This window comes from Prinia subflava, chromosome 3, assembly GCF_021018805.1.
Source record: "Prinia subflava isolate CZ2003 ecotype Zambia chromosome 3, Cam_Psub_1.2, whole genome shotgun sequence".
NCBI lineage: Eukaryota > Metazoa > Chordata > Aves > Passeriformes > Cisticolidae > Prinia > Prinia subflava.
Window position 1 is genome coordinate 43,279,197 of NC_086249.1, and position 24,237 is coordinate 43,303,433.

General features: G+C 42.4%; 1 protein-coding gene across 3 annotated transcripts; it reads right to left on the minus strand.

Annotated features, from left to right (window-relative positions):
* Positions 1–101: 101 nt before the first annotated feature.
* Positions 102–23,829, minus strand: LOC134547886 (phosphatidylinositol 3,4,5-trisphosphate 3-phosphatase TPTE2-like). 3 transcript variants are annotated; one of them, XM_063392007.1, is made up of 19 exons: positions 23,679–23,829; positions 23,011–23,084; positions 20,831–20,908; positions 18,641–18,688; positions 17,777–17,935; positions 17,250–17,369; positions 14,412–14,511; positions 13,530–13,593; positions 12,982–13,046; positions 12,351–12,411; positions 12,019–12,100; positions 11,844–11,932; positions 9,311–9,372; positions 8,296–8,376; positions 7,215–7,320; positions 6,478–6,575; positions 6,011–6,106; positions 5,486–5,556; positions 102–759 (listed from the first exon to the last, which is right to left on the minus strand). In XM_063392007.1, the coding sequence occupies exons 2-19, from the start codon at positions 23,058–23,060 to the stop codon at positions 717–719; spliced, it is 1,473 nt and encodes a 490-aa protein (XP_063248077.1). In that variant the 5' UTR covers positions 23,061–23,084; positions 23,679–23,829; the 3' UTR covers positions 102–716. The 3 variants fall into 3 exon arrangements, with proteins under 3 accessions (XP_063248077.1, XP_063248075.1, XP_063248078.1); XM_063392005.1 differs by lacking the exon at positions 102–759 and adding an exon at positions 3,804–4,082 and having other exon boundaries at positions 23,679–23,827; XM_063392008.1 differs by lacking the exons at positions 102–759; positions 23,679–23,829 and adding exons at positions 3,804–4,082; positions 23,330–23,672.
* Positions 23,830–24,237: the final 408 nt, after the last annotated feature.

Below are 24,237 nucleotides of genomic sequence, written 5' to 3' on the forward strand. Positions count from 1 at the left end.
ACTCCAGTTTAAGATTTGTAATCTTTTAAAATCAGGTGATTTTATGGAGGTGTGTACGTGTTGCTTGAATTGCACAAGCACAACTATCTCCCTCTTACAGATTCTGCACTAGGTACACTGCATGTCATAAATGTCTTTCCTGACCTGTAGTGGTGCTAAAAATATTTACATTGACCTGTGGAGTTTAATGTAACATGCAAGAGTAGGTTGTGATTTGTCTACAGCAAAGCACTGGTTTTAAAACTGTGCTGCAGTTGTGACCTTTTGCAGTTGTTGCTGATGTCTGACTCAAAATAATGTATTTCATGTCTAATCTTGCTGAGTATAGATGACTTGGATATACCTCTCACCTAGGGAGATCTTTCCTTCTCCAGCTCCACCCCTGTCCTTCTCCAGCTCCCTGTTGCTCTATGACTTGCTAAGGTCACAGCAGAGGGTGTCAGACTTACATACTCTGTCCTAGTGAATGGGTTTATAAAAGTAGGAAACATTCACCCCCTATTTTATAGGAGACTTAGAGCCCAAGATATGCCTGCATTTTTGATAAAAGAAGCACAGTAACAACATTAAGGAGGCTATGCTGCAATATATTGTTTTCTAAATCCTTTCAAGCATTGCTGGAATATGCTAAGCACCACTTAACGTAAGGGACACTGCTGGAAATAGCTGCTGCCTCTGAGCACAGAATTGTATCTTTGTGCAGGCTCCAGTTTAGCTCACCTTGGAATGAATGAAGCCACATGCTGGAAGGACAGGAAGCTGAAGAGGAACAGAAAGCAAGAACTGAGTTAACTGACACCATGATCTCTGACCTAGTAGTCTTACTGGGGCTGGAGTCTTGCCACTTGCTGCTCCTCTTCAGCTGAGTGGAAAAAGCTCATATGACTGGATAGCTTGTATCACCTTCAGGCCTGGAGAGCATGGCCTGCTACTTGATCAAATATGCAGTTAGTCAGTATTACCCAAAATGATGCACTGACACCCCTTTCCAGATGCCACTTTTCTTCATGTAGAATGCTCCTTGTACAAGCATGCTCTGCTTTGTAAGAAACAGCTACTGCCTCATCCTGGCATAAGTCAAGCAGGTCCTAGAACAGCACAAACGTCCTGGAGTTGTACAGAGATGCTGGTGGGTGCTGTAAGTGCAGCCCACCAGTGTAGGGGCAGTGGGGGCCACAGACAGAGCCCTTTAACTTGCTGAGATCATCACAGCTATATTGAGAGTAGCACCTTGTCACAGCAACCACATTTGTCAGTGACAGACAACAGGCAGAGGTGGAACAACCTTGTTTGGAATGTTACAGCTTCCCTTTTAGATCCCAGAAATAGGAACAAGCTTTAGGCATAGATGAAATCACCTCAATACCTGCTGCCTCTTGCAGTGGAGCCAGGGTGCACTTAAACAGTCACATTCCTTGCATTGTTGCAGCCTCTCTGATGGAAGGTGGTTGCTGCAGTTGAACAAAATCTTTTTGCTCCCCCAGCCTCCAAGTGCAGAAATAATAATTCATCTCCCTTTCATACACCATGAGAAAAGGAAGTTAAGGCAGGGCATGGCTGAAGAATCTTCAGTGTCTCTTGCACCAATACCCCTTGACCCCTTGGTACACTAAGGGCACTACTACTCTGAATTGCCAGTGCTTTGAAAGGAATTTATACCAAATGTTTAAATGATTCAGGTAGGAAGATGAGGCTCTAAGAGTTGTTAGACTTCTCCTTCTTTTCAAAGTTGTCTAGCTAAGAGAAATAGTACATTTACACATGTTTCTAATAGTTATGAAAAGGTGAGGACAGACTCCACCTCAGTGGAATACTTCAATCTATTTCTTAGATTTATCTTTGCTTTCATTTTTTAAAGCTCATGATTGCAGTTTTTAATACAAAAGTTGAAGCTTCAAGAGAAGCAAGGTATTTAAAACAACCTACAGCAAGAAGCTGGTGGCATTTTTGAGAGTTTACCTTGTGAAGTTGATGTAAGCAGTAATTTTTCCATGCAGAGCTGCTTAAGCTGTACACATGTATGAGTTGTTCAGCTAAAAACTTCATAATGTTGGTACAGGAATTCACAGAAATAAAGTTTCATTTGATTAACTGAGTACTTGATGATTGTTTATGCCATTTAGCAAGCTCATCTAGCTGAGAAACAAAAAGGTTGAATTCAGCATCACCATCTCTCTGGAATTAAAGAAAAAGACTTTATATAATCAAACATATAAAGCCCTCAAAATTGAGGGAAAGGGGGGAGCTACAGTAAGGTGCTGTGAAATAATTGCTGATTTTACCTCTATGGAAAATGAAACCCATAGTTCAACACTCAGCCTGTTGCTTTATTAGTACCAAAGTCAGTTCTAGTATTAGAGTTCACCTCAAATTCCAAGTTTCTAGATTACTATGATACAGGCTATAAGGTTTTCTGTCTGAAGAATGCCAGGAGTCCAGCACAGGTTACCTAAATTCCACATATATAAGGGATGAATGTCCACTACTCTGTGAAGGTCAGTGTAGCAGGGAGGCAGGGCCTATTGTTACCCTATTCTGAGCAGTGGTGCCTGGATCTCTGAGCAGAAACATAGTATATCCCTTGTACAGCTATTTTGTTCCTCGTTCCTGCTTATGCCTTAGTTTTTACTTAACTGCATGTGCTTCAACTAGAAAATTCTGACTTGCTGTTACAGCTTTGCTGCTGCTATCTGAGGAAACTGGCTTACTCCCTAAGCAGGAAAATGGGTGACCTTAGGTGCCCTGCCAACTACACAGAAGGGCATCCTAGGACAGTGATATCCAATTGCCTGAGCTAAGCCAAAATGAACTTGGGCATCAGCCACTTGTGGCTGCCATAAAAGGGCATCCTTTTTTAGACCCTAGCCACTTGCACGTGGACAACTGAGGTGAATATACAGCAATAGCAGAAGTGATCCCACACATTGCATCCTCCATAGCACATAACTACCTTCAAGCAAGCACAGGGAAGGTATATGACCTCTCAGCTTACTCCATTGACTAGAAAGCTATGTCACTTCCCTTCTACTTTTTGGTTCCCAACACCAAAAAGACTAAAGAAGCAGCAGAACCAAGAAGCTAACACCTCAACACATTTCACACAAATGAAGGCACAGTCTACAAGAAGAGCTGCACTACTGAGAATAGCTGGAAGTAGAATAAGCATCCTGGAAGTTTGTGCATTACAAACTTAGTACAACTCAAGAGGTCTTAGTACAACTCAAGAGGAGCCAGTGAGCATTTACACTATTTGCTCAAATGAGCAGGTGCACAGATCAGATCCCTCATATGCAGGTATTAAGGCAGCCACACCAACTGATCCTAGGCAGCTGGAACGCTCAGGAGCTGATGAGAGCCAGACTTAAATCTTAGGGCAAGTGGCCATTGAACCCTTTGTGGGGATGTTCAGCAGTACAAAAGCAGCTCCAACCTGCACAGGCAGCTCCCAGATCAGGTGTTGCTCAAAGCCCTACACCACTGATTACTGATGAAGAGCAGTTCAATACCAAGGCTTCTGCTCAAGAAGCAACAGTTCAACAGAGGGAGATGAGTATTTCTCCCCCAAAATCACCATATCCTACTGATCTGTGGAAAACCTCAATGTTGAGGGAGTCATGTCAGGTTTTCCCAGTCTCATGCAGACTGCTGGTCTTCGTCCACCATCATCATGCTCTTGCTTAAAGACACATAATTGTCTTAGATTACTCAAACAGGAATTAGCTTTTTGCAGAGATATCTAAGGTCCAAGGATCCAACAGCCCATGATGTGACAGCCAACTGACATTAAGTAACTCTTCAGAGTATTTTTGCCCTGCACAACAGAACTTCATGTACTTTATTTGAAAAGTTGTATCTACACAGAAATACATTAAGTACATGGCAAATGGCCAAATGGCACTGCTTCACTTGATACTGAAACAGCAAGACATTCTCCAGGAAAGAGATGAATTTTAGATGCTTCCCTTCTTTCACATTTTCTTTATGGATCAATAAAGTTGACCTCCACAGCAAATGTCTCACTATAGACTTTCCATGTTTTAGACTTGTGAGGGTTATCCAGCTCATTCCTGGGAAGGTAGAGTCTGAAAGAGAAAATCCAGTAGGATATCTTACAGCCTAAGACATGCTTTTCCTTTCAGCCAACTGAAAGATCTTCTGGCTCAGCCCTAGAACATTAAATACAGCCCCAGACCTTGCATTTAAACAGACATCAGCCATGCCTGTAGTGTTTTGCGTCTTACGTAGTCTCAGAAACAAAGTCAACTGGATGGGTTTGTGGGTTGGCTCCCCACCACCCTCCCAGAGCCCCACAGTGCAAGACAGAGAGAAATTAGTATTGCTTTCAACTAAAGGCCTCTTAATGTGATGCAAGTGCCAGGAATTTAATAACAAACTTTCCTAAAGGCAAGGATTTGATTCAGTACTCAATCTCATCAGGCATGTTCTCCAATTTTAATGTTTACCAAATTCACATCTAGTTATCACTTAAAAGCACTTGCATATCAGCCATGTCTGAATTTGAGATCCAAAGACAGGAGCACTACCTTAACAGCTGTTTCACTTCTGATCACACCTAGTCCACTTCAGGTCTACTAGAAGGTCTGGGCAGAAAGAGAGAAGGGGGCACCCTCCATAGTTCTGGAGGAAACAAAGCACTTCAGCAAAACCCTCAAGAGGGCAAAGTTGCAAGGCCATGAGGCCGTACATTTCTTCTGGCACTGGTCTAATTGGTCTGCATCAAGACTGCAAGGTGCATTGCTGGCTGAGCATGTTAACTGTTACAAACAGACTCATGGCTACCTCTCCTCAGGCTCTAACAGGATCAGTTAAGTAAAAACTGTTCTCTTTCTATTCCAGTCATGGAGAACACAGCAATTATATCTCATATGCCAAGTTCACTGTTCCTCTACCTAAATCTGTCAAGCAAGGCAGACCAAAGATAAGGCTCTCTTGTCTCTGCATTTCTACATCACTCCCAAAGCAAGGTAGACAAGCCCAACTTTCACCAGCTTCTGCTTCTCCAGGAGTTCCAGTCTCAGCAAGCAAGATGACAGCAATTTCTAACTTTATCAAAAGCATGAGAAGCCATAAGAAGGCCTTTCTTTGTGATCCCAAGACCTCTAACTGTGGTCTTAGTGTCTGCCTGCTAAGCTGAGTTCCTGCTTCTCAGGCAGCCATACTGTAGAGGATGGCAGATTTGAATAGTTAGCATTACATTTTTTAATTCAAGTTCATTAACAATGATTAGAGAGCACCATTGAAATAATCCAGTGGTTTAAGAGAAGATAAATAGCTCCCATATGTTTAAAATATTTGTCACAGCACAAGCAACGGCCTGCTCACAAGTTACAGTTGAGGATCAAAAACCAGTACCCACATGGAAGTCAGCTGTCTTATCTCAGCTTTCAGCACTATGTTTATGATCTTTCAGCTCTGTGCAGACACCAGAAGTTAGGATCTGAAGGCATTCACTATGATCACTTACCTGTTATTTTCAATGAAGGATGTGTTGAACCAGAAAAAGAATGGGCAATCATCATAGCCTTTTGGGAGAGCCTAAACACAAACACCTTGTTTAAGGACTGTGTTACACAATAGGACTTTAATTTGTAGAATAAAGATACCCACTTTTCTTCACTAATTTGGTTTATAAAGCTACAGTGGCAAAATCAGTACACTTGAAGAGCCCCATATCATACACAGATCACTATTTTCTCTGCAAATATTTCAGTGCCGAGTCACTCAATACAATTGGGTGAGACCCCCCATGGTTAGGTACCCAACTAAGATGCCTTGGTTGTACTGCTGTTTGAACAGCCAGGGGATTCCCTGCCTGCCTAGGCTGATGTTACACCACTTGCTGTGTTTGCACTGCACAGTGAGACACAGCAGGAGTCACTGGGGAGGAACAGATCCTGCCCCATGCTGCCCAGCCACGCAGGACCCACAGCAGTTTGCACTGCAGTCTCTCCCCATACCCAGCTGAAGGTCATCACACTGGTATACTTACAGAATTGCATTCAAATCTGACTTTCACATCACCACTCAGAACAGGGCAGTCTTCCAAGCCAATGACTACAGAGTCACTTTCAGAATCAAAGAAAAGCTGGATAACAGAATAAAAAATTTGTTTTATGAAAGTTTCTGCAGCAAGACAAGGGACCAATTCATGACAAGACCTAACTACACATTCATGGTACACAAACATAACAGCAGTGCTAGAATAACAGACAACAGTTTAAGCTGCTCAGAACAGAGTAAACTATTTGCATTTAAGTGACTCCCAGGGAAATCTTTCACTATCTTACCACTCCATCTCCAAGGATTTGGCAAACTTTAGCTTTTTCATCCTCTTTGAATTTACATCATCCATTGAGTTGGACTATGTATAAATTAAATATTGGACATAAAACTAAGACACTTAACCTATAAATCAGCTTTTGGCTTCTGTGACTCGTGTGTCTTCATAGTACTCACCCTGCAGTTTTTTTGATTGGCACATACACATTGTAGTACAACTTGCTTCCTTATAATTATCTGCACCTTCATATCAGTTCCATTGCCTTTCCCAATTCCTAGGAACAAAGTGTTGCGTTATACCAGAGGCATAGACATCAGCTGGAAACATAAGTAGTCATGAAAACCAAGTGCAATCCCATTTGAAAGTGCTTTCTTTCCAGAATGCCTTGCTCAAGACTCTAGAGAACTCAAATGCTAAAGGTAAGTCAGGATTCAGCAGCTGAAACTTGGATTTTGAAGTTCCCTCCATTAGGAGAACAGGCTAATGTAAAATTTAGTTCCATTTACCAAACAATAACAGCAGTGTGAACTCCCCTGGAACAAGGAGTGATGAACTTTCAGCCTTTGATCAAGTTTACCTGTACACATGTACTGTAACAGGCATGTATCTAAAGCTCAGAAATATAAGTGGATCCAGTTCCACAGGGGGAGTTGGTCTCACTTAAAAAGTGATTCCCCTTCCAAAAAAAGAGCAGGTTGTATGTGAGCCATCATTTGGTCAGACATCTAGAAAGTGACACAACATAGAGCAACTGATTACACAACACTCTTTGTTGTGTCCTGTGTTATTTAAAATCTCAAATCCCAGTAAGTCTACATTCCTGTCATGGGCTTAGCCAGAGAGACAGTTATCAGCTACCTGTAATAGGAAACCATTACCAGATAGAGGAATGCCCAAATACAAGAGTTCTTACCGTGCATAGTGTGGATTTTAAGGTTTTTTATTTTGAGTTGTCTCTCTGGTGGGAGTTTCAAGTTATACTTGTTTTTCAGGATCTCATAATACCCAACATACCTACTCTGTAATGCAAAAAACCCAGACACATTATGCAGTTTCTGTACCCAACATAGATTAATTCTAGGCAAAAGTAGGATTTAAATAGATCTTTTACTCCAAGTTTTTAGCTCTTCAAAGTCCAAAGCTAAGAAGAAAGACAATTGTTCTCCTTCCCTTTCCCAGCTGAAATAATCTTCTAGACAAATCCAACATCAACATTCTTAATCGCCATTTAAATTTCATGTTTTAGGAGGAATTCTGTACTTTTTAGTTCAGTAAGAACTGTGAGGAACTTTTATATTGTAGCCTTAAGAGGCTGAATGTGTTTAAACATACAAGTATTTTCATTTTACTGAAGGACAGCTATACTTCTATTTTATACCAGCAATTTTAAGTACCCATCACCAGATTCACTTCCCAACTCTGCATCACACAGAACAGTAAATCAAGATGTGCAAAACTGTGGTCTGAGGCAAAAACTTGTGTAGTATTTCCCAGTGAATGCAGTCTGCAGAAGATGCATTTCTCCACCCAAGCCAAATCGGTGCCATGGCCCCATCTCGGGCTGGGCTGCAGAGTTCTGTGCATCCTTGTTAAACAGTCCAATTGCCTTACAGTATCATGCCCCTGGGAGGGTGCCCAGACATGCTGTGGAATCTGCATCTCTGCAGATATTCTAGACCTGACCAGACACATCTGTCCAGGCCACCCTGCTTGAACAGTGGGGTTGGACTGAAAGCTTTCCAAATTCAAGAATTCTGTTGTTACCCTAGATACTGTATTACAGATCTGACATTATTAAGCAGAGAAAGGTACAAGGAGAAGGCGAAAGATGCAGGGCAATCCTGTCAGCTGTTTGTCTTCCAACTCTCACAGAAAGACGAGTACAGAAAGTTCAGGAGTTAAATAAGTAATAGGAACCTACATATCTGAGACAAGGCAGGGGAGGTGGGGTAGCATAAGCACTCACTACTGTCCCTGAACCTGCTCGAGCTTACCTGTGAGGGAGTTTCAACTCCTTGAAACTTGGTACTTGTGCTTCTATCAGTTCTTCTCTCCCCAAAGTAGTCCAAACTTTCCTACACAGGATGATAATTTCAAGGGTTAAGCTACCCATCCCACCAACGTTCCCAATCTTGAGAAGTGGATAGGAAACTAGAACTACACTATTCAAGTCCAGTAAAGGAATGCAGTGGAAATATGCAATAGTTGTTCTGGTACCTTCTAAAGGAGACTTTTAGCTACAAGAAGAAAGTACTAACTAGGAAGTCAGACACATAAATCTGTCATTCATGAAAGAGTGAAGGAGAACAATATGACTTAAGTAATTGCTTCAGAACCAGCTATATTTCTCAAGTGGTCTGTGGCAGACCAAGCTGAACATTAGTTCATATCTTTACAAAGCAAACTCAGAGCAAAATAAGTGATTAAATGGATATACAGTCTGCCCAGACTACCTTGAGTGTCCTGGGCCTTCTGCACCCCCAGTCTCCAGCTGATGTATCAGATCTGGGTTACTAAAGCAGCATCAGCACCTGTCCTGGTTGGGACTTGATCTTTCTCCCTTTCCCTAGAAGGGCTTCCTTTTATAATGCTGGCTATCAAGACAAGACAATTCTTGATGCCTCACACTACTTCGAGGGAGACTGGGCAAAAAAAAATGCTTACAACCACTTAAAACCAGCAATACTATCTTTAGGAGAGTTTGCTCAGAAGTCACTTTCAGCTTAAGCTGTTGCTTAAGACCCCAGACACATTATTCCTCCAAAAAGAATCTTTCAAGTTGAAAACTGTCAAACGCTATTTTCTCACTTCTGTCAGACCACAAATAGTCTCCATCAGAATTCATACTGTAGTAAGACTCGCATGAACTTTTTTAAAACTAAAATTTTCAGATAATCTTTTTTCTAATATAGAATTTTTGCAGAGCATTAGTACGTTTCACCAATTCAGTAAACTCCTAAAGGATATTTTGAATACTAAACAAATCAAAAAATACACAGCGGTTTTTACCTTTGCGCTCTCAAACTGGTCACTGTCTATGAGCCAGGTACAGACCATTGTTCCAGTCCTGCCTGTATTAGACATACAATACAAGTTGAATTACAGTGATTCAAAGATATTTGGGATTATTTTTGTGAAGGTGAAGTCATCTGTAATCTCAACAGCTTCAAGAGTTGTGACAGTAAGTAGTCAAGTATTTCTAAGAAGAATGAGTTAAAGACAAGATATTACAGTTTGTCAACTTGTTCCTTGTCCCTACATTTTCATTACTAGAGACACTCAGGCAGCTGGTCAGTATCTGCATACTTCATTCAGCAGGAAATACAGTCAAGCACTCTACTAGATGAGGCTATAAACTCAAACTTCCCAACACTATAAGTGTCAAGAATTGTTTCTCTGCCCCAACTGTTTTCCCTGCAACCCTACTACAAAGCATTAAGTCTGCTAGCATGAAGATGCCTATATACTTTCAGTTTTTAATTTAAAATCTCAGAGGTCAAGTCATCCTCCTTACACTTTTTCTTCAAGCTAGTTTTGATCTGCAGGTAGTTTCAACATTCAGTTTTGCAAAACCTTTTAAGACAGAGCTCCACCTGGGGGCAACTATTTAATGTTAAGTAACCACCTAATTTAAGCCAAGTATTTGCAGTAGTATCAGTAGGCAGCTAAAGATGTGACAGATAGTTGCAGGGAAGTTTGGCTTACTTGCAGTTATTTATGCATTTCAACAGCTCCCACACCACTGCTGGTTCAGATAGCACCTCAGGTTAGCTCATATGTTTGATAGCTTTCACTGTTCTTGTTTCCATAAGACTTCATTGTACTCTGTCACCTAATATCATGTGTATCTTGATTTAAGCAGTACGTGGAACACTCTAGAGGGGTAAAATTATGGAGCAGATCATCTTGAGTGGTATCACACAACAAATACAGCACAACCAGGGATCAGGCCCAGCCAACATGGATTTATCAAGGGCAGCTCCAGCTTGATCAACTTGTGAGATGTGACCCACTTAATGGATGAGGGAAAGGCTGTGGATGTGGTCTACTTGGGCTTTAGTAAAGCCTTTGACACCATTTCCCACAGCATTCTTCTGGGGAAACTGCCTGCTCGTGGCTTGGACAGGTGCACTCTTCACTGGGTAAAAACCTGTCTGGATGGCCAGGCCCAGAGAATCGTGGTGAGCGGAGTTACTTCCAGCTGGCAGCTGGTCACTAGGGGTGATCCCAGGGAACTGAACTGAGGCCAGTTCTGTTTAGTGTCTTTACCAGCAATCCAGACAAGGGGGTTGAGTGCAGCCTCAGTCAGTCTGAAGAGGACACCAAGTTGGTTGATTTGCTAGAGGGGCAGGAAGGCTCTGCAGAAGGATCTGGACAGGCTGGATCGATGGGCCAAGGCCAAAGTGTGAAGTTCAGTAACGTGAAGGGCTGGGACCAGCACTTGGGTCACAACAACCCCACAGAGTGCTACAGGCTCAGGGAAAATTGGCTGAAAAGCAGCCCCCTAGAATAAGACTTGAGGGTGCTGGCTGGCAGCAGCTGAACATGAGTCAGAGTGGGCCCAGGTGACCAGAAAAGCCAATGGCATCCTGGCCTGTACCAGCAATATTCTGGCCAGCAGGACCAGGGCAGTGATTGTCCCTCTCTGCTTGTCACTGGAGAGACTGCACCTTGAATCCTGCATTAAGTTTTGGGCCCCTCACCTCAAGAAAGACCTTGAGATGTTAGAATGTGTCCAGAGAAGAGCAACAGAGCTGGGGAAGGGTCTGGAGCACAAGTCTTCAAGGAACAGCTAACAGTGTTTAGCCTAGAGAAAAGGAGACTCAGAGGAGACCTTTTAGCTGTAAAGGTCATACTGAGGTGGGGTTGGTTTCTTTCATCAAGTAAAAAGCAACAGCAAGAGGGGAAATGGCCTCAGGTTGCCCCAGGGAAGATTTAGATTGGATATTAAGAAAAAAATTCTTCTCCAACAGGGTTATCAAGCACTGGAACAGGTTGCCCTGGAAAGTGACTGAATCACCATTCCTGGAGGTGTGCAGATGTGGCACTGAGAGACATAGTTTAGTGGTGGATCTGGTAGTACTGGATTAATAGTTGGACTTGATCTCATAGGTCTTTTTCCAACCTAAACAATTGATAGTTAGAGCTATATTACAATGCAAAATATTCAGCATGGGTGACTGGCTACCAGAAGCCAAAGCAGTAGCCTAACACTTAGCAGCAGTTTCAGTAGCCCCTCTATCCCCAGCCTCTCCTGGGAGACTGCTGTCCCAGCTGCAAGAAAGTTACTGAAGAACATTTTAAGAGACATAATGACAGCTTAGACTAAGAATCAATTTAGACTACCTGAAAATGGGGTGGTTTAATACTAAACACAAAGTACTATACTCAGTCATCACAGAATGTGTGTCTGCAGAATTTGTCAAGTTACACTGCAAACCCATATCATAGTATGGTTTAAGGCCACACTTTAATCAAAGAAGCTACAATAACAAATAAGTGTGGTTTGTAGCATACATAGATGGCACATAAGAAATCCTACCTTTGCCTCCTTTACAGTGAATTGCTATGACATTCTTCTCATCTTGACTCATCCACTCACGGACACTGGCAGTGAATTTCAGCATGTCCCTAAATAAGAGGAAAGTTAGTGGATCAAAGTTAGCAGATGTCTACATAGAACTATTTCAATGTATGTATTTCTTGACAAGACTCACTGTAGTGCTGGGACATTGTGGTCATCAATGAAGATCCTTTCCACCCTGTAGTGAAAGTACTTGGGGTCATAGCCTTTTTCACCTATAGGAAAAAAATCTAAAGTTATGCCAGGCAGACAGAAGGAAGTAACAAAGAAAAGTGGCTTGTAACACACAACAGCTGGTCTGAGCATGTACTAGTGTCTAAAACACAGCAGTGTTATTAGACAGATAAAAATGGAAAAAACAGAAGTAACTTGGCTAAAGCCATACATGCTTAGCTTCTGGTTTCATACTTTTCACTTGTACATTAAATTTTATCTCAAATATAGTCAGCAGATAAACATACTTACTGCAGAGATTGTAGACTTTATAGTGGTCTGGATGTTTGGTGTCCAAAAATCTTGCAACTTCCTAAGCAATAACGAGTTCAGACTAGTTAGTGTTCTACTTGTTATTTCCATTGCCACCTCCACGCCCCATACCCCAGGTGGGATCAACAACTGCATTCATGAACAGCCCCTGGAAAGCAGGCCTTTCCAACCTCACAGCTAAGGTTCTCATCTGGAATAAAAGTACTACTGCAGCTATCTCCCTGGCCCTACATATGTTTCTGCAATATCAGGAAGCAGAGCTATGAAAAGGACATTATGTATACAGGCCTTTAAAGCAACTTTACTTAGGTGAATAGATCTTATCACAAATCCTAGCCTGGGACAGAACTGCCTTGATTCTTCAAAACATTCCCAAAGAACAGGAGCATCAAAGCACTGGTGTGTCCACACTGTGAGATACAAACCACTAGGTTCAGCTGAGACACTACAACATAAGCAGTGCAGCACAGTGGAGATCATCAGTTGATCATTCCAACCAGCAAAGGCAGCAGAACTAGGACTAACATGATCTAGGCCACATGTAAATTAGTGGGAACCTATAAAAGAAGCGGGTTTCAGTAACAAAGACTTTGGTAGGTAAGATTTTTACCTTTATGGGATTCCTGTAGAAAGACTGCTTCCCAGAAGATGGAAATGACATTGCAATAATCCGATCTGTTGAGAAGACAGCAATCACAAGTAACAGCAGGAAGCCCCCTGCACACATGAACTACATGAGAAACATCCTTGTGAAAGGTCTTATTCTTACCCTAATTATAAGAACAATCTACCCATTTCTGGTAGGCTTTTCTCTACATTTAGCATGGCTAGAGCAAGACAAATCACCCACCATCAAGTGTCAGTCTCCACAGAATCAGAAGCAAAAATACTGTAAGTAAATAGTTTCAGGCCTCAGATAAATTTCTATCATTACATACAACATGCACAACTCTCCTAGAAGGCTAATTCTGGAGAACAGTGTCAGTCAGGAATCCATATTTCAAAATCCCACAGAAAAGGAGTAAGCCTGGTTTGACTTCATACTTAAATTTCATGAGTCTAAAACATTGTCTGTATTTCATCACAAGCTCTTATTAACTGAAAAACAAGTCTTCACAGGACATAACATGCTGCAAAGTGACATTTGTTTCCACAAACCAGTAATATAAGTGAGATCCAGATCAAATCCATCTTTCATATAGCGTCTTTTGTTTTCAGAGACCTGACCAAAAAAAAAAAAGTAAGAGTTAATCTTCCACAAGAATGCCAACAATCACCAAGTGTTCCCTGTTACTAGGAAATTTCAGCCACCTAGACTCTCCAGTTCAGCTTGAGTAACAGAGCCTCATTTCATTATAGCATTATCCAAGAGCAAATCCCTTGTATTAACTTCTAGGTAGAAGCTCTGTATAGAATTTTTGCCCCTAAATATCAAAATTTATTATAGTGGAAAGAATACTGCAGATTCTATGAATACTGCAGCATGAATCTGTCATTCTTATTTGAGTATTTAGAGACTGAGGGAAAAAAGAACAAAGTTAAGGATACTATAACCAAGACTGCTTATTCCTAAACAATAGGACATAGTTGAAGCTTAAAGTACCACTTAATGCCCCTGATGAAAATAAGAGGCATTGTCAGTGGATAGGGCTTCAACAGTTGGATTGCTTTGTTTGAACCCAAAATAAAGCACCAGACACATTAAAACTCCTACCTTCCCCCATGTGAGGGAGAGCAGCCTATGTACCACACAAGCTAGAAACTGTCAGTTGAGACACAGGGGTGTTGCAATCACTTTGATACGCCGGCCTTGCAGGTCAAGTTGCTGCTTACTTGAGCAAAGCTCGGAATGTCGAGGCTTTACTGAAGGTGGAGGCAAAGCTCCAGAGCCCTGTCAGGGACATCGAGCAGAGGTGCTGCCTGGGCAACACTATCAATTGCAGTAGGCTGTGGTCAGTCTCGCTGCTTACCACCGATTTTGCCCAAAGAAAGAGCTGGAAACAGTAGAAGTAGTCTAGATATGCTAAGAGGCCAACTTACCATTCTCCTGGTCACTATTTCAAGTTGCTGCTTTTGTGAAGCTAGACGAAATATTCTTATCAAGATGACAATTCTCAGAACTCGGAGGAAAATAACCATTCTAGATGGCAGATTCACCATGAAAGAAAATGGACACCAATAAACTTACAGGCAAAGATTAAAGCTGTTTAAAAGCTGTTTCAGGGCAAGTTTAAAACTTTGTTTCATATGTTGAACTCTGATATCTCAGGCTGATTTTGGAACAAATACAATATCATGGATTTCTTGTTAAGGGTTTTTTTGAGTACATGTTCTCAACAGCTAACAGAACTAAGAAATCCCCTACTTGCTCAAACAGACTTCCACAGGCACATCTGGCTAGAAAACAAATTCCATTAACATTACCCATGTTATTATCACCAAGTGTTTGTTCCTTGAAGCTTATTCTCAACTATACATTTAAGTGTATGTAGCCACCTTAAAAATAACTAAAAAGAAGCTAGACAGGCTAAGTACATCATGACTTGGTTAAGAAACCTGAGAACAGATCAGTACATATCCTATGTTTAATCATTCAGCAACCTGAACACTTGGTTTGGTTTGAGGAACTTTGAACTATTGTTGAACTTTGAAGCAGGAAAGAAGCTTAGGTGAGTGGTTCTATCAAAACAACTGAACAGGAGCAGCTGCTTTCCCACACTCACAGGGACAAGGACAAACTATTATTCTATCCATTCCTTAAGGAGGTAAGTGAGCATACATTTTAAGCAGCACACACAGATTCTAGGTTTTGATACGTTTGTGTAAAAATGCTGGTGAATACCAACAGTAAGGGACAAAACTCCAGTTGAACACAGTCTGCTCCCCACTGATATGGAGCTTAAAGTCAGCAAGGTAAAGTTGTCCTGGATACCTGGAGGAATGTTTCAGTTTTTCCCTGAGCTTCTTCCACATTCAGTATCAGCCTCCTGTTTTCAAAACAGGATTTCCATGGAGCTAGCAGCAAATTAGATGAACCAAAACCGGGGTGAAAACTCCATAAACCCTGTCCCCACAACTGAGAGGAAACTCTTCAAGATAAAAACTGTTTGCATTCTGCCCTTAAGGAAGTCAGCCTGTTAAGCATTACCTCCCGGACAGATACCCAGCTCTCATTCCTCAAAGTCCTTTTATAGGTCAGACTGCAAAGAAAGAGTTAACTCATGCCTGCACACACCCAGCTAGACCAGATTTGAAAGAGAAACCATACTCCCCTATCAGGGCATGTTACCTCTATGGTCTGTCACTGAAATTTTACTTGTCATATATAAGCTCTCATCCACATAAGAGCTGCTCAAATTCTAATTATTCTGAGATGTATCAGATGCTTTAAGATTACTGTTTGCTTCTTGAGGAAGGACTCAGGAAAGAAAAGTGATAAACCCCAGTAAGGCTGCTGGGGTAACTAATTAATTGGGTTTTGTGGACATTACTGCTGTGTTAGGTACGAAGACCACCACGTCAAGATTTGGGATTTAGTCAAGTCTGTGGTATCCTCTACTGTTAGGTAGCAATATTTTGGTCAGAACACAATTTTAGAGCCTTTAAGAAGAAAAGCCTTACAGAGGGCCTCAAAAATTGAATGGGTAAGATGGTAGGCCCCAGCTGAGTGTTTCCTGAGAGCAGCAGTGTGAAGTTCTCTTTATGTGAGCCAAAAACCTTTTCTAGATTCCCATCAACTTCAGCAAGTCAGAATACAAAGAACCTGGACACACAGATCTACAGCCAAATGGGTCAGTGTAGGACCAGGCCTACTATGGGCATAGCATAATAGGGATAAAAGTGCAGATTACCCTGTCACACTGCTCTTTTACCCTCCTTTATCTGGGTGCTGCTATAAGATGAAAGCTGCTTTATAAAAATGTGGCCATAGAAATGAAAAGTAATAATTTAAAACTCCAATGAATGTTTAAGAAAACCTAGGAGGAAGCTAGGCTGCAAAAGCTATTCCTTTGACTGTTTTACTTCTTGATACCAAACTTTAGCAAGCACTTCAAGAGAAAACTAGCACTTACAGATATTTGTCCAACTCTGGATTCTTCAATAACTAAACTTTTTGTTTTCTTCTGGAATAATGTTCCCCTCTTATGCTCATTAGTCAGCTCAATTTGGGGCAGGTGGTGACTTTTTCATTTTTTTTAAAGAGCTAGACTTTTCCCTGGCTGATGCAAGAAAATCAAACCTAGTGCAGAAAAATTGATCTTAACGTTGTAGTTCTGGCTTCACCAGGAATGCATTCATCTCACAGGTTATCATCTAATCAAGATACAGAAATCAGAAGGAAATAGGATTTGAAGCAGCTTATACACATAAACAGCATGTTTCCTCTCCCCAGAGCATGGCTGAAAAATCCAGCATATATTACTGTGAGGCTTCTGGGAAAGCAAAACAAAGGAAGCAAGACAGCTTGGCAATTCTTTCTATTGCAAGCTCCTTTAGACAGAGATCCTCCCTTCATTGTCTGCTCCATTTGCTATGATAATCCAACTCTTCTTTCTGACCTTCTTCAGACTCTCCTCTCAATTAGGGCTACTGCACACCTTTCCCCAAAAAGTGCTTGAGTCAGAGCATTTGCTGGCCTCACTTTTAGTTACCCCAACTAGTATGTTCAGATCCCCTCTGCCTTTGAGGCAGGGACAGCCTGTGGCATAACCACAGACCAAAGCTGTGTGTCTGTCCTTCACTGGTCTGTACCATGACACACTTCCACAGTCCATTTGTGATCTCACATGCACACACCTGGCTTAGAGTGCCCAAGAAAATTCTTAGAAGATTATCAAGAAAAGAGCTCACACTTCCCAGCTGCCATACCACTCTTACCTTGGTATCTCCTTTGCTGCATCGACGTCTATGAAGGAGTATGTCAAATTAATTAACAGGGTGCCCACCACTATACACGCATCCAAAATATTCAGTTTGGACTGGAAGTAGTTCCTGAAGCTGAAACCATGGAGAGTTTTAGACAGATGCCAATATAGGTAGCAAAGAATGAAATCTATCTTCAGGAAGACAACCATCTATACAGAGCTACTGCTGGAGACAAGCTCTCCTGCAATTGTTCTTAGTACTAAGCACTGAAGCATCACTAAGAAACCAATCTTACCCCTGATTTACACAAAAGTTATGGCAATGCTGATGTAGTTTCCAAGAACTCACTTATACTGAAAACACTTACAGGCTGTTCTATAGAAGTAACCACCAACATACACAGCCAAGAAAAGTCATGGCTATTATCTATGGCCAGAAAATTAATCTATAGGACACCACATTCATATCTCAAGCTTGAAGTTTTCTTCCTTCCCAGCTTGAGGACTTGTACATGGACTTAATTTTTGCCCATGTCTTACCCTTCAACAAACACCCTCAGGAGAACATCGATGAGAAAGAAGAGTGCTATTGCCAGGGAAACACCTTCAGGAATCTCTGTACCCTTCTTTCTCTCACTGATAGCCAGATCCAGAATCACAACTATAATGTCCACAAAGATAAGTACAACTCCAAATACTCTGCAGAGAAAAATACAAGTTAAGTTTGAGAGGCAGGAATGAACACTCAACTGAACAGCACAAACGCTGATTTCTCAGCTGTTCCAGTAAGTGTGTTCTCTTACATAGACTGAAGCCTGCTTAACTAGAAGCTGAAGGTTTCCAATTGCATTTTAAGCGATATGCAGAGACCACCATCTATGTGGGACCATACATTTACCTCAGACACAGCTGTAGTTATTAATTTATGATTTCACAGCTATCTAGAAGCAGTGCAAATCTGAATGCTTTAAGGCATACAAGTATCATTGCTGCTTTCACCTTACTCAGTTTCCCTCCCTCTCATGACTTAACACAGTCCCTTAAAAACAACTGTCTCTAATGGTTTGCCTTGTTCCAGCACCTAGACTATACACAACTGGCCAACTGTTTGTTCAAAGGCTGCCAGCCAAGAATAAGCCATTAAAGAGGTTTTATCCAAGTCAATGACACTTGCAGTTCTGACTTTCAACTCTTCTTGGAGAATGCAGTAGTATCTCTGTTTAAGTCTTATTTTTCAATTCTAATACTTTTCTCAAGTTACCTTTCCTGGGAGTGACAAGGGATTCAGTACTTTCAGACAAAGCAAGCTGGAGCTACTGAGGTTTAAGGAACTTTCCAAGTTCTTACACCAGAAATGAGGACTACTTTTACCTTTCCCACATCACTACAAGCTCAAGCTTTTACCTGAATCCAAATGACATCACAAACGGGGCAATTTTTCTCCTAGTTGCACTGCAAGAGAAGAGAACTGACATCAAGACAAGTGACATTTTGCTACAGGTATGAGCCACAAGTGTTATATTCCTTTTTTCACAATCCTTTGGTTTCAGTATTCTGTATAGTAGTGATTTCTCTAAAATGAGATTACTGAATGAGAGAGAACTTGAAAACAGTGCTTTGATCACTTTTTAGAAAAAGTCTTAATCAACTTCCAGACCCTAGAAATACAGCAGTATGTACTTATCCGTAACATTATTCCATGTCACAATTCCAGTGACGCTTGAACTCTGGCTTAGTAAGCTATAAGGAGAGAGTTTATTTAACAGCTATTGGTCAAGAGAAGATCAACATCTCTTAATATATTTCATTCCATATATTAGCTTATTGTATCAGACCATTTTTTTCCCCAGGCCTGAAAAGAGTTGCACTTGTTAACAGCTCTTGTGCCTTTGGAATAGAGGAATATAAATTCCTCTTCTACTTTAAAAAGGAAACATCAGTTTCCTTTTTAAAACATCAGTTTTCAGATTGAAAATACAAATATCTTTTAAGAAAAAGTGTTTCTGAAGCCAAGTTCTTCAAGTTGTGAGAATTATCTTCAGTCCTGGCAGGGTCACAGCTCTTGTTTCCAATTACAGTGGATTTTGTTGCCTCTTTGGTATGCTTTAAGCCCTTTGGTTTAGAACAAAGCTTTTATGTAGCTCTCATTCTGGCTGGAAGTCTCTTGATTACACCAAGAACTAAGGTAGAAATTCTTGGTGTAGAACCTGCAAACCTCAAGTGCTGACAGTTTGAAAAACAGACTGCCAGTCTGTTTAGTAATTCCAAGATTACTTAACTACTGTAAGCATCAACACTTAGTGTTTTCTTCTAAGTATCTTCTTAGACCCTTACATGAAAACACTTTTTTCCAAGCATATCACTAACAGCAGGACTTACCATTAGTCCTAGTATACTGACAAAAACTACTGATAGATTTATTTTGCACTATTACAAGTTTTTGCCAGCTCAGTAATGCACATTGCACCCCAGTGATCCTGTCCAAAATACTTGTTTCCTCTGGGACAACTTAAGCATTGCATTTCACTTGGTGCACTCCAATAACCCAGTTTAAGAGAAGCCTAGATACCTTTGAAGTGCTGAGGCAGCATCTTGCTGGGGTTACTGAATTAACTCACACTTTTCATTATTAGGTTCTTACTCTAAACTAAGGTACAAGGTCTAACCAGCAAATATTTGCATTCTTAAGCTGGAGGAATATATGTGGGTTGTAGTACTCACTCTTCCTATAGAAGTCAAGGATGTAATACCATGTCTTGTCCTGCAGGCAGCTTAACGTATAAGTTTTCCTGGTATTTATGAATGCCAAATATCTAAGGAAACACTGCAGTAGTGACACTAATGGTTTGCTAGTCTATGTCTGTCCAGTCAATCCTACAATTGTAGCAGGAACACCAAGACTTCAGCTTCCACAGTCTACAGACAAGTATCTCTTAACTAGGTACACTCCAGACCAAACAGATACACAGCACTCCAGTTTGGCCTGCCAACATCTTAAATCAGTTGAAGGAAACACAGCACATTTGATAACATAATTAGCTTAGAGTTTTTGTGAAATACATTTGTAAATTCTGACTCCTGAAATCTAGAAAAACCTTGTCATATAGAATAACTGAAATAACAGGCTTAAGCTTATTGTTCTTGAGCTGTAGGACTTGCCACTGACTTGACTAAGTTTGCTGTAAGAGTAACATGAGGTAAACACTGTCAGGAAATAACTGCTTCAAGAATAAACTACTAGCAAGTTCAGACAATTTAGTCTTGATGAGTGCCATGATGCTTATTGTTATGCCCAGATACTCATTTACCTCACTTTCTCACCAGCACTTGTTCTTCTGTGCTCTCACAAATTCATTCCTTTGGGAAAATTTAATCAATGTGTTTTGGCCTACCCATTCTCCATAATATGATGGATCTGTGTTCTTGGGTCAGGCTTTTATCTCTAGAGGGATGAAGACATACTGCAAGAAATGTCAATATCAAGCATTTTACTGGGCTTATCTCTACTTCAACAAGCCGCCTGCCTTCTTATTTTGGCTCATTAGATTTCACTTCTGGGGGTAAGCAAAGAAATTTAGTATATCATTAGCTTACTTGGAACAGCTGTCTGGTCCATTACCCTCATCACGACCATTATCAATCCTTACTGTGGCCTCTTCAGCTGTTGGAGAGCTGGCAAAGAAATAATACAAGTCACACACTGATAGAGATGTCAAATCTGTATATTGCTATGCTTTGTTGTTCCAAAAAAAAAAAAAAAAAAAAAAAAAAAAAAAAAAAAAAAAAAAAAATGAACTATCAAGAGAGCAGCAGCCTGAGCCAGAGCATAGGCCCAGTACCAGGGGAAGAAAGACTTCCCCCATGTTGGCACAGCTACACCCCTTGGCTTGTACTGATCTATTTCCTATTAACAGTCCATTTCTCAAGAGTTTTCCCTCTTCCCTCCCCCAAAAGAGACAGATGTGTTCAGCAGTGGGATAAAGGGCTTTGAAGCAGGGCATCCACGAGTCCACTAAGGATTCAACAGTCCAGGCCCTAGGAGTGCCAGAAATACACACACGCAAAATGGCTTCAGAGAGTCCAAGTGACATTAATGCTGTTACAGTGACCTTCTTGTACAGAGAATTAATGTTTTCACCAGGAAAAGCCATAGCATAGAGATGTGTTTGTGCAGAGCAGGATACCAGAACGGAAACTGGAAGACCAGAGCAGCAGCTGAGCTAGTGCTAGAACAGCAGTTTTTTGGGGTAGTGGCTGCTTGCCATAACTTCCTTAAAAGGATCTCTTCAGATCAAGTTTTCGGGTTTTTTTGAAGGCCACATGACAATTTCAGAGAAAAAGTGCAGCATCAAAATCCAGGAGTCTTTACTTCAGTCTTCTCCACAGAAATACTGTGATGCATAATAGCAGAGCCACAGTGTTTGCTGAGGCTCTGCCTCTCATTTGCCTGCTTCATGGGCAGCTACAGACATATATTCAATATTGGTGTTTCTGTGCTGTTCTGAGGCAGCCTAGCATGTTTGAAGCACTAGTGTAATAATTCTGAGAATTCAAATATTCTTCATCCTCCACACCAGACCCCTGCACCAGCACTGCTTCTGCAGTCTGGGCTAACCACCTTTTAAGCAAGAAATTTAATGATGCTTCTCCTACTAGTTTCAGCAACCAGTACTGATGCTTCACCACCTGCACTCAGTACCAGGCTCAGTAGAAGAATTATTCTGTGCAATCTCAACATTCAAGCCTCATTTCCCAGCTCTAGTGTTTCCAGTGAAACCACTGTCCTCATTTTGTTCCTAGAGCTGAAGCAAAGCTCTAGTGATGGAGAGGCATTCAGGTTTGCTTCCCAGCTATCCTTACAGAATATTCACTTGGGTGTTTACACTTACTGAACAGCAGAAATGCTTCACTTATTAAAGCCTGCTACTGGGCAGCAATTTTGCTGCAGGTCACTTGCTTATACTTACAGACACATGAAGTACACCAAATGCTACCTTCTCATCCCTCTACTGTGATTAAAATATGCCACAAAAAGAATGAGAAACAAAAGTGTTTTGAGTTAGGAAGACAATCTTTAATACAAAGATAAAACAGAAGTCAAGTCCAAGTGTTTCCATAGTGCTCCCACACAAAAATTCAGTTCTGATAATGCCTTCCTCAGAGGGAGTTTGTTTTGCTGAGCATTCTACATCTGCTTGTTGTCCAAGGCAGAACAAGCTCTCAGCCACAAGCTGCTACAATTAGGCTTTGACTATGGGGGTGGAAGAGAACAAAAGGAGGACATATTAGAAGAAATTGTTTCCTTCACACACACACACTCCATACAGAGCAAAAGCTTTTCTGACTGCTCATAGCTAAAGGCAGGTCAGACTCAAGGCTTTTAAAGCAAGCAGAAAAAGAGCATCTTGCTCTACAAGAGACCTTGACACTCTCTTGTAAGTCTCTTGACAGTCTGGATGCTAAAAGAGTGCATATTTATTGCCATGGGCTTATTATACCAGGGATGGAGACCTTGTACTCATTAATCACTTACTAACTGCTTACAAGCAGTGAATCAAAACAGCTAATTTCTTTCAAAGATATCCCTCCTCTCAGGCAAGCAGCAGCGGTGGGAGAGGGGAGATAAAAAGAGTATATGCTGTATAAACTTCTGACACTCCATCATTATTCCCTTTGTTATATCTGAAGCACTAAGAACCTAAAGACAGGGGGACCAACCACACACCACGTATTCAATCCCAAACCCCCTCACTGGCACAGCTCATTTCACTCACCCAGATGATTCTCTCGGCTGGGTCCCTTGTTCATACCTCACAGCTGTCATTTTGCCTGGTGTTGCCCTGCTGGCCTGAAGAGAAGCACAGCGAGTTAAAGTGAGACAGCACGAGAAACAGCGAACAGCAGCCTCCTGCAGTAGCGTCCCCCTCACGGTCCCAGCAGCCAGGTTTCTGCTTCATTTCCAACTATTTCCCCCCTATGGCTGACACAGCTCAATCTTTTAACTATAACACTGGTGAGAGTCAAGGCACTCAGCACTCCGATGAAGGGTTTTTGACTACACCGAACGCGCCACAGCGATAACAGCATCTTTACCTCACGATGAAGCACTTCGCCCCGCTTCAAGCTCCGAAGCACAGCGGCGCCCGAGCTGGCTCCCCTGGGCGAGCCGCGGGGGCGGGCTGAGCGCAGGGAGCCGGCCCGGGAGCTGCCTGCCGGCACACACCAGCTTCCCGGGCGGGAGGCCCGCGTTCGCTCCCGCCGCAGCGGCCAGCGCAGACCCCCCGGAGCCCTCCCCGCCTCACCTCGGCGCGGCCCCGGGCTCAAAGTCGAGCCTGGACCCCGCCCGCGGCGCCCCGCGGACTCAGCGGAAAGTTGGGTTAAACTTCCTGAGGGCTGTATCCCGGCCCTCCCGCCTCCCGGCCGCGCCGCCAGCCCCTCTCACCCGCAGAGCCGAGGCCGAGGCGCGGAGCACGAACACGCCTCAGAGTCCCCGGGCCGCGGATAAATGTCCCGGCGGCGCCGCTCGGCTGCACCTGGGCCAGGCCAGGCCCGGCCGGGCGGACCCGCCCGCTGCCCTGGCAACGGCCTCGCCGCCCCCGCACCGCCCGCACGGGCCGCGGGGCCGCCATCCCCGGGGGGCGTTCGCGGGCGAGACCAGGTCGGGTCGGAGTGTCGATCTGCTGCAGGCTGGGAAGGCCCTGCAGAGGGATTTGGACGGGCTGGACCGATCGGCCGAGACCAAACCACACGAAGTTCAACGAGGCCAAATTCCAGCTCCTCACTTGGGTCACAACCATCCCGTGCAATGCTACAGGCTGGGGGCAGAGTGGCTGGAAAGCTGCCCAACAGTTTTCCAGGAAAAGGACCTGGCAGTGCTGGTCGATGGCAGCTGTACATGAGACAGGAGGCCGTGGCCCAGGTGGCCAAGAAGGCCAATGGCATCCTGGCCTGTACCAGCAATAGTGTGGCCAGCAGGACCAGGGCAGTGAGTTCAGCACTAG